General features: G+C 39.3%; 1 protein-coding gene across 1 annotated transcript in view; it reads right to left on the bottom strand.

Moving 5' to 3' along the window:
- Nucleotides 1-5,171, bottom strand: part of LOC106013303 (limbic system-associated membrane protein) — a gene marked incomplete at its 3' end in the record, with an annotated part of 29,677 nt that extends 24,506 nt beyond the window's left edge. The window contains 1 exon segment of the mRNA XM_013088645.2: nucleotides 3,470-5,171. Coding sequence (XP_012944099.1) covers nucleotides 3,470-3,539 — 70 coding nt within the window.
- Between the last annotated feature and the right edge of the window lie 6,578 nt (nucleotides 5,172-11,749).

Consider the following 11,749-nt stretch of genomic DNA (forward strand, 5'->3'; position numbering starts at 1 on the left):
TATTTCTCCTCTTCGTCCTCCCCCTACTCTCTCATGCGTGTTCACTTCAATGAACTCAAAGACAAATCATTCAACACTAAACAGAAGACAGAAAGAAAGTTTTGACTTTCCTTCCACAAACTATGTAATTTTATTATCTGTGTAAACCCGCCACAAAATCAACAAACCTTTAACCCACACCACAGCATTGTAAAAGACGATATGCCTAGCAGAAAGTGCCTGCATAGCGAGATAAAATATAAACCTGTGAGCTCTCTCGCTTATCATTATTTACGATTGTGGAACACTTGCACCCGAATCAAGTATCCTGTACACAAGAAACACAAAAATTGACCCTGCTTCAAGTTCAGTTTGACATTTTCACTCGTCGCTTCGGGATATCAAATGCATTCTGGACGAGAAATTCTGTGAGGCGAAGTTGTACAGAAATTTATAAAGGATACTTTTCCGGGCATTTTGAAATTCCATTCTAAGATAATATTTCTTTTAAGCGTTATTTGAGGCCATTACTGCTTCTCCAGGACATAATATGTTGCTTACTTTGTTTTCAGTGAGATGGTACAAGCAGAACTGAGGGACGCGATTTCGATAATGGTAATAAAAAATCAATTGGCAATGCAGAGAAGAAGAAGAACAATATCAAGTACAAGAACAAGAACAAGAATAAGTACAAGAACTAGATCAAGAACAACACAAAACAAAAACAAGAACAAGAAAAGGAGTAAAAGAGGTAGAGAGTAAGAAAGCGACAAAAAAAAAAAGGAAATGAAATATTTTATTATATAGATCTATATAAAAAACGGAACGGACAAAAACCCCTGGATATGAACGTAGGTGGAAAGCAAGATGGTTCTATTTTGAAAGAAATAGGAGCTAGCAGTATGAGTGCCAATTATAATTTGATATGATACAGATTTGACCCACGTTTGTGGCATAACGATACTCATTGCATACCAGGAAGCTCAGTCGTTACCTATCACAAAAAACAACAACAACTGAAACTTGGACGTAGCAACGACAGTAAAACTTAATGAGCGTCTGGTCGCAGTGACTCGTGGTATGGGTTTCACCATGAATAATAATGATTTGAATCCAGATGACTACTGCTGTCTATAAAATGTAGGAAGATTATATTATACGTTTGCGTGTTTGCTTTTTTCAGTTATCCATTCTGGATGACTTGGTCTCATCAAGATACAGAACCGAAGGTAAAAGTAAACTTGCGCCCTGCCCTCTTTATTTTTTTTTCTTTACCTAGTATGCATACATGGCGCTTTCTCTCCCCACGGAGCCATATTTGAATTGTATTGACGTCAAGTAAGAAAGACGATTTTAAGAATGGATACTGTCTTAATTAACTTTTATTGAATCAAGAAGACAAACAGTGTACGTATGTGATTTTGTTTATAACTTGTGATGAATAAAATTACGCTCTCACTTAGATTGGGAGGGAATTGACTGAGTAGTAGAGAAGAAAGGCATTTGCTTATGCATTTGAGTGTTTCTCAGTTTGAGTTTCATTAGGAGGTTTACGGCACTTACAACACACCCAGGTCGTTTAAGAGCCGAAGATTAGAGGTGTTACGAGAGAGAGATAATATAAATAAAAGCAAGAGAGATATGGACTACAGATGTTTGATACACAAGAAGGAGTTAACCACCCCAGAACACCCGCCAACCATCCACATGGAGTGAGTGTGTCTCGAGTGAGCCCGTGTGGACGTTGGTGAAAGTATGTGTCGTACGTATGTTTGTGTGTACATTTGTGTATTTGTACCATTGATAGTTCTGACACGAAGCATGAGCTTCTCCAATATTTCTAGATGCAGAGGGTAAGATTGCAGTACTCACCTACTACTCTGTCGTTTTCAACAGTTATAATAATCATGAATAGACTAATTATTAATAATGATTGTAAAAATTAACAATACGACAATTAATAAGAATGATGGTACAACAGCAACAGCAAAAACAACAACAACAACAACAACAAAAACAACAACAACAACTACTACTACTACTACTACTACTACTACTACTACTACTACTACTACTACTACGACTACTACTACTACTACGACTACTACTACTACTACTACTACTACTACTACTACTACTATTACTACTACTGCTACTACCACTACCACTACTAACAACAACAACAACAACAGTAATAATGATAATGACAAGTTATTATAATAATTATTATAACTGTTATATCACTGACATACAGTAGAAATATTAAAAGTTATAGTTATGACGCTCTTAATAATGGTAAAAAAAAGTATCAATGTCATAATAATAATAACGGTAACATTTGAACGAAGAAAAATATCGATGATGATGATGATGATGATGATGATGATGATGATGATGATGATGATGATGATTATGATGATGATGATGATGATGATGATGATGATGATGATGATTATGATGATGATGATGATGATGATGATGATGATGATGATGATGATGATGATGATGATGATGATGATGATGGTGATAACAATAATTAAAAGAAATAAAAACAACAGTATAAATAGTAATAATAGTAACAATGTTAGGAATTGAACAAAAGCAAAAATGTGATAATTAAAATATAAAGAGAATAATAATAATACATATTGTATGAACATATAGAATCTGATAAAGATATTGATGAAGTTTAAACGATAATACTAATGATAATGATAACGATAATTGTAATGATAATGATGATTTTAAAAAAAGATAAATACATTTACAAATAATAATAATAATGATAATAACAGTAATAAATATAATAATAATAATAATAATAATAATAATAATAATAATAATAATAATAATAATAATAATAATAATAATAATATTTTTTCTCTCTTTCAGATAAACACTTTCAGGCACACAAATTTACAGATGTACGAACATGTGCACATGCAGACACACGCACATATCACAATATACTCACAAACGTACACTCATGCAACCCCCCCCCCCGGTAAAAAAACACAAACGAAATAACAACAAACAATAAAACAAAAAACTACTGTCCTTCTTTCATACATGCACGCCTATATGTAAAACTTACACCAACAATTCTGGTGAAGCAGATAAAAGTAGAGTTCACATTTCTGTTTATAAACTAATGTGAGCACAACAAGATCAAAGAAATGATGGGACAACACCAGCTGCCCTCCACTACATTCCAAGGCAAACAATCAGGTTGTTTGGACATCTCACACATGTGGCCCCTCACCAGCTCGCCAGTAAAGACTATTACAGAAAAGAACAGGGTACAACACAAGAGGAAGACCAAGAAAGACCTGGATCCAAAGTGTGAAGGGTACCCTGAGAACATACAATATCCGACCCAGCCAAGCCATCAAGCTTGCTAGAGATAGAAAGCTCTTTCTCCCCTCGACGCCCTAGAGGTACAAGAATACGGATAAAGTGACGTTAAGTTAAGTAGGTGAACACAGCTTACCTTGTGTAACTGCTAATGCTAAGACGGAAGCAAGGAAAAGCTTCATGGTCACTGTCACGTATGAGTTCATCCTGTCAGAAATGAGCGGTCATACGTTGAGCATCCCTTATAGTCGAGTTTTCAAACAGAGCAAGATATCCGAGGTCTTTGCAAGGAAGTTCTTTTAAAACTTCACTTGTAGGGCAGGTCAGTTATCTTTCCTAGCACTTTGGGTGATTTTTATGCCCCCAGGTGAGCGGCAGGGTGACTCGAACCTGTTCACACAAAGTGCACGATGAATCGATGGTGTAGTTGGTGTGAGAGACCGTAATTATGTTTGTACTACAAATAAAACACTGAAATCGGAAAGTCGACGTAATATATTATTGATTAACAATAGTATAACGAGTAAGATGACGTGATCAGGAAAAGAACAGCAGAAATTGGAAACACCAAAAGGAATACTTTCGTTTTTAGTCCGCCGATAATTCCTCTAAACTTACGTATCCTTTCTTGTTGAGTCTTTTAATCCGATGTAAAGTCAGGTGATCAAACAAATCGAATCCACTGATGACGTCCAGAAACGAAACTACAAACTTTAAACTTTCACTTTCAGGAAAAAACGAATGCGCTGTTTTAAAACGCGACTGAAAACCTGTAAGCTTACATCCAAGAAAAACAAACGGTAAACATAAACAGCAACACAGCACACTGTTCTATATTGAGTACGAAAGGCCTGCCAGATACTTTCTGTCTAGCGTCCATTAAACGTCCATTCCGCTCTATTTGCGACAGCCAGGCCCAGACTGGCAGCAGACGACCTCCCCGTCTCCCGCAGTTCTGCCTGAGTTTCCCTCTCAGTGGTCTTTCCTCCTCAGTTCAACACCCACCTTGCGCCGAACTTTTGTCTCAACTGGGATTTCCTCTGTCGCTCCGCTGCGCGCGACAATTAACGAATGCCGCTCAGTGGAACAGCGACGAGAGTTTGCTTCGTTGCGGTGCACAATGCCAGCAACTAGTGGATACGTTTTTGAAGTGGGAAATGCAGCGTGACTCTGTAAAGTTAGATACAAGATTCTGTTCGCAATTTTTGCCCTATTAGAAGCACCCACTATTAAAATAGAGGACGTAATGTATCCTTTATTTAATTATAAATTCACAGTACTTGCAATTCCTCTTTTGACACGGAGTCACTCTTCTGCAGATTTGGAATTATTTCACCACAAAATCCTATGAAATGTTTGCCTACTGCTTTACAACAACAAAAAATGAGCCTGTTTTCCGAATAGTTACCACTGGTCAACGTCTAGAAAAAAACCCACATCAAATTGTCAAGAAAATATGACTCAACGTTGCTGGGGAGCATGAAAAGTAGCAACAGTTTCCTCATTGATAAAGAACTTCCGCCCAAAGACGATTAAATGGAACTGCTTTTTCCAGTTGTGAAGCTCCTTTAATACTTGAACAATAGCTCTCTCTCTCTTCTCTCACTAGATATCTAGTGAACTGTCTATGTAAAGGCGTTAGATTTTTTTTTTCAATTGATGAGCTGCATCAGAAGAATTAATACGGATATAATGAAAGAGTAAAATTCAACTTGCGGAGTTTCTGTAAGCAGTGCACGTTCAGTTTGAATTGATCAATCAATACGAGAACTTGTGAGGAACATTCCTTTGGACAGTGCGCGTCCCCCCTTGAGTCAGCGGAAAAAGGGGCCCGCTCAGCTACCGCGCATGGCGGATGTAAACCGATTAAGGCGCGAGCGACGTGCGCTCCTAGCGGGAGAGCCAATCAAATGGAATGTTACACGCGAATGGGCGTGGTGAGGCGGAAGTTAACTGGCCTCCTTCAATACGAATTACTTTTCGGAGTGTCCATGGAACCATGTAAATTATTATGATGTCATAGTCTTCTTATGGGCAGCGGACAAAGACGCCGCAGGGTGGAAGAAAAACCTCGTGGTTTCTACCAGAAAATGTTTCACATGTTCCAAGGGATCCCTCACCAGTTAAACGAAAGACACCCGATTTCTTCCCCTTCGAAGACGTCTGCTGTTAGTTTATACAACCCCCTTGTAGGTTTTAAAATAAATGCACTTGTTCCAACATGCTCATGAATACTTTTGAGCTTACGAAGTATTATGTGGTCTCTGAATAGTATGAAAGTGCACAAATGATACCCTAACGGAAACGATTGATATTTAAAAACCCTGAAAAAAATCCCTTTCAGACATAAATTCACCTCTTCCCTTTGAATTTTTCCAAAATTAATTACAGTTCATTCACCCAAGATAATATGTATTCGAATGCATTTCTCTTGTAAAATGCATTTTCTCAACTGTCGAGGTTTTATCAACGAAAATGCACTTACATGTTTCATGCATGGAATGATAAAAGTCTGTGATAATGTGTTATTATGAATGAATAAGGAAGGCATTATATAGGTGCAAATTTGGATAGAAAACACACACGCACAGGAGCGCGCTTCCACGTGCACATAACCATAATAGTACAAGAGTATACTTACAATCACAAACAGGCTCACAGGTACATGCATAATATAAACGAACAATGAATGTTAACATTACTAACTAGTGTTAATCAATAACGTAATCAATATATTCTGATTGTAACACAATGTTATTCTGATATTGCATTCTCTAAAGGTCAGAGGAATACCAATGGCATGGTACCAAGATTAAACAAACCCAAACTTACGTAGTGTGGTATGGTATGGTATTTCGGGGTTTTTTCACGAGAGTTTTACGGCCCTTTCAACAAAATTAGGTCATATAAGTGCCGAAAATTAGAGGTGTTAAAAGAGAACAAAAAACGCAAAACAAAGGAGGCGGAAAGACAAAGACGATAGGTATTTGCTAAAAAAAAAGGAAGAGCAAACCACACCAGAGCAGCCGCCAACAACTGAAGATGGTATGGTATGGTATGGTATGGTATGGTATGGTATGGTATGGTATGGTATGGTATGGGTTTTTAATACTTTTCAACTCTATGGGGTTCTATAAAGATGTCAGAATATATCGGTCATCACGGGGCCAAGACAAAATTAAACTGTTGGAAAGCTTTGAAAACTTTTAAAGCAATGAAGGTTCAAGAACACCAAACTGATGCTTGGAATCAGAGTTATTTACTATCGTTATTCTTGGAGGAAAAAAATCCAAGCTATCGGCACAATTTAACGTATGTCTCAAGAGCAAAAGTTACGCAACAAATAAAGGATGACACTTGCCTGAGCATACAATACCAGAACCTTTTGTTTTAATGTAAGTGTTTTTACGCCCCCATTTTCACATATTTAATCATTTAGGAAGCAAGCATTGACTCTGAATAAAAGGCAAACAAGGGCTGAGAGAGACTGAGATACTCGATAAAAGCCTCTCCACACAGGAATCGAACTCAGGGGGTCTTTACCGTGCGACAGCACAGGCAGCACATAACCGCTGCACTACAAATGCCTGTACAACACAATTTAAACATGAGGACGGAGTGGTGAATCAGCCGAATCGTAATGCATGGGCAAATGTTTGTATCGTACGCCTACGTAAAAAGAACATGACATTTTTGTTTTATGGAGACATTGACTGGATGAGCTATGTGTTTTCTCTTTGTTCTTGATTATGCTTAATGTGTCCCCCCAGCTTACATTACTTAATTAAAAGGCCCCTGTTTCTACCACGGCTTAGGTAGTATAAGAAAGCCTAGGCATTCCAGTTTCCTTCAATAAAAATCGTCTTCAAAACTTGCGTTATTAAAACGACAGAACTCCGGATTTGGAGACCAGAGGAAAGGCATTTTGCCGGTACCAGTCATTCTCTTTACCGTATGATTAGGCTATTCAAGAGGTGGGCATTCCGAATTCTGCGTCCATCTCAGACTGGACCAAGCCCATGCAGATAGAAAACCACGATGACTCCCCAAACAACATCTACTAGAGATTCAAACTTTAGCCATCCACTTTGCAATCCAGCATCAAATCAAATGAGCTATAGGGCCGTCCACATTATACCCCAACGTCGAAGGCACAGTACTTATTTTAAATCATAATATTACGATTTGATCGGTTTTTTAAAATTATGGTGCGGCAGAGAGACTATTGTGGCCACTTCCAACCCGACCTGGTGGCATGTTACACGAATTCCTTGTGAGTTCAAAAGGAAGGTCGTGAAAAGTTAGGCAGCAGTCAATCTACCGCGACTGTCATATAGTATTAGATTGGTTAGCAGGCGAAATCCCAAAGACCTGAAGTAGAAGGCAAAGGGGATATTAACACGTAATGGGAGTTTGATTGTAATGTAAGGATAGGACATGTGGACTGGACATGAACATGAACTGAGACATAAGAACAGGTACCACACGAACAGGAGACGCTGTTCTCATTGCCATAGAGTAGTGAGTTCAAAGTTTGCCCTTTTAAAATTATTTCTACGACGTCCAGGTAGCCATTTAGAGACCAACTTATAATCCTTACAGTTTTCAGGATTCAAAGCAGACAGTGGTCTTGTTCAAGGCTTTTTTTTTTTGGGGGGGGGGGGTTATAGATATTTCAGAAATGAATTTAAGCAATAATAAATAATATGCTCAAACAAAACATTCTCATAAAAAGCAAGGGATATTGACAACTGCACTAACTGTAGGTTCCACTCTTCTAATGGGGAACAAAGAACATCATCTTGTTTATCATAAGAAAGCTCCCGAAAAGAACCGCTTTTGTTTACCAGTAATTTATTTGACATGGGTGCCTGTGCTTAACATTGGATATAACTGCAATTAAAAAATCAAATGAAACGAACGAACCCCTGCCTCATATATTTAAGTGTTGCCTAATCATTATTCGATAAGGTTAACAACCCGCAAAGCACCCTCATGCTCGAAAGCTTGGCTTTAGCCTGTTTCAAGGTTTCTTAAGTTTCAAGCGAGTGCACACGAGCACACTTAGTGATTGCGGGATACCTATTGTATTGAAAGACTTGTTTTGCTTAAGCCAACACGTTGCCATAAATTGTGCCTTACGCCTACACACGTTTTTTGCAAGTAGCAGAACTCGTAAAACCATTTAGTGCAATAAATGCTGTGACAAAAAGTAAACGTTTTTTTCCGTACTTTTACTTCATGCTGAATCATCGGAACAGCTCTCTTTTGTACCAGTTTGCCACTTCAGGACTAGTCTAGAAAAATGACAGATGCTCAAAACACCTTGTGGTCATCTCCGATACGAAGGGACCAAATAAGTGGAAACGGCAATGAATCCCAAAAGAATGCACGTTCAACATTAGATATTCCAACTGGATTTATCCGCACTGTATTCAATTATGATACCAATTGGGCTAACGGTTGATCACTGTGATTTTCAACATTAAAATAATAGACAGCATTTGTATAGCCCAAATTCCCGCTCAACAGCAAGATCTATCCGCTTCACAATCTATACTATCACCCCAGCAGACCTGAGAACATTCTGAAACAAACTCAACTTCCTGGGAAGGATACAGTGCAAGCAGCTATTTATAGGCGATAAAACACTAATATACTGACAAGATGTTTCGCTGTCTATGGCCGGGTACCCATTTCCACCTGGGTGAAGTTAGGAAAATGCGTGTAAAGTGCCTTTCCCAAGGACACAATGTCGGGCCCGCGGCTCTAACCCTCGACTCCGCAACCTCACGAGTACGAGTCCGGTAGCCTAACCACTAGGCCACCGACCACTAATTGAATAACTAGTGTCTAATTACCATCTTAGATGATAAATAAAAAGGAAACGAAACAGCTTTATAGTTCACCTGAGTAAAAAAACATGAGCTATCATTTTAAGAAACCAACATTTTTTTTAGTAATTGAAACAGGAGTTGACAACTCGCTTTCCCAGAATTAAAAAGTTCTGTCTGCTCAGTACCTAGTTTTGAAAAATTTGACCTAAAAAATTTTGGGTTTCACATCATGTCAAGCTGTTTCGAACGCAATTCCTTGAATATCTCGATAGCGACACCCAATAATCTTACGATTTTGACAGGGAAGATAAAATGTTTGTTTTCTGACCTCATTGTGTTAGTAACTCAAAACGGTTTGTAATTCTGAGGTAGCGAACAGTGCACCCAGTTCAACAAGCCAGGCACTCATTTCCTCTTAGAAACAGCCTGTCCTTCTTTAGTTTTAAATGGTGACTATAAAGAGCACATTTCCTTATCACACGTAATCTCTACGCGTGCTCATCTGGTCTAATCTGTTTCACCGCGTAAACAAATAACCGGCTGAGCAACAGGGCAGGAAAAGGTTTGTTTGCCAAGCAAACACCGCCAGGCAAATGGGTTATCCATTCAAAGGCCTCAAAAGTCATAAATTCCATGTTCACACTGACTCTCCTATCGACAACCGCATTGTATTCCCAATAATCTATAACAATGCTACATCAAGAAATGGGCCAAAAGTGGCTAAAATTGGAAGCCGAGTTTATGAACCGTTTGCCCCAGGGAAGGTTAAGTCCCTTCCCAAACTGCAGAAGATCAAGTCAAACAAAAGCGATCGTGCTTGTAGAGAGCAGATATCTTGAATGTAGTGCCAGAAATTTTGTTTAAAGCCCCTTTTGCTGTCTAACATACTTTTCTGGAGCTTGAAGCATGCTGAATGGACGCCATATGGTCCACTGTGTTTAATACGAGGATTTTCTAAATTTATCCAGAGGCAAGAACAGCGTTTGATTTGGACAGCATGTCAGCAAAAATGCAAGTCGGAGTTGCCTTTGTCTAATCTACTGCAGCAGGAGAAAAAACGTTAACGTGAAGTATGTTAAAGTCTATTCTGCATTTGGGAGAGAGGTATCTGAAGCGCTCGTATAATATGTACAGAGTATTTAAAAGGACCATGAAATCTCCAAGACCAACCCCCCCCCCCTTCTTCAAAATTCTAACAGAATGGCACCCGAGGTGCCCAGCGAGGGAGCTTTATCAAAAATGTGTCTTTACGCCCCCATCAACACAGTCTTCCAGCCCTGCTTGTCTGACCCAACTCGGGTGAGAGGGACACAACTCCCAGTAGAAAGACAGAGACACTCGATAAAAATTTTGATCACTCGGGAATCGAACTACACTCTCATGCGCCTAACCGCTACACCCATAGACACCGGTGAGTGTGCTGTGAGGGTCGTAACCACCACTCTACGCTATGCCCACCTCTCTTCTGTTTTTGACTTGGTATACAACCCAGACTCTCTGATTCGGGGCGCGGGGGGGGGGGGTGGACAGTTTACTTGATTTGTTGATATCATGCCTCTTTATGGTGCAGATGGCCGTCGTTCAAATCCTAAAGGAGTATTCTTGTATTTGCGTTGTTAGGAGATTTTCAAGGCTCACTCTTCACTCATTTGCTTTAAGCCAGTGGGATACCGACTTCAGATTCGGAATTCCCGCCGCTAAAATGAGTTTATAGTGTTTGTAAAGGACGTTTAACCCTTATGATATGATACTACTTAACAACTGCATGCATTATTCGGTGACCGTAAATTAAGGGGAGAATTAAGTGCAGCTCAACAGAACGAACACAAAGTATGGAAAATAATAAAACAGTACAAAAAGTACTTAAAGTCTTCTCGCTATGTCGGTCTGTGTCGGTGATCAACATAATATAATTCTTTCCTCTTGGAGTTGAAAAGCGATTCACTTTGCTCTATTGTCTTTGTCTGCTAGCGCTTGCCTGGAAACCGTAAATATGACCACACCTTTAAACTGCTCAATTGGAGAAAATGAGATCTGTAAAGTGATTATGTGAAGGGATCACAGGTATAATATTAATTTATTCCATTTTGACCAGCCAGACAAACGAGGCATGATGACTTTAGGAATATCACATTTGGGGTCAATTAGTTTAAACTATTGGTAGTGCCGGTGACTCTGGCCAAGTACCCATTTCCACCTGACTCACCCCCCCCCCCCCACCCCGCCCCCATTCCCACCCTCCACAACCCCCAAAACGTGTGTTCATAACGTTTACCAAGCTCTAGCATTGTCGGTTACTGAAATCTCTCTGACTGGCACTATTTTGTGCCTGTGTGCCGGTATCTATTGTTCTGAAAGATACCCATATCTAAATTACCTTTTTTGAGGGATTTCGGGGCTGGAGGGAGGGGGAGAGGGCTTAAATTTGCCACCCTTGCTCGAGGATGTATATTAAAATGTCAACTAATTTTGACCCCCAGTAATGATGTTCAAACTCACCCCCCACCCCGCCCCCATTCCCACCCCCCACAACCCCCAAAACGTGTGTTCATAACGTTTACCAAGCTCTAGCATTGTCG

Source organism: Aplysia californica, unplaced genomic scaffold (genome assembly GCF_000002075.1).
Source record: "Aplysia californica isolate F4 #8 unplaced genomic scaffold, AplCal3.0 scaffold00781, whole genome shotgun sequence".
Classification (NCBI taxonomy): domain Eukaryota; kingdom Metazoa; phylum Mollusca; class Gastropoda; order Aplysiida; family Aplysiidae; genus Aplysia; species Aplysia californica.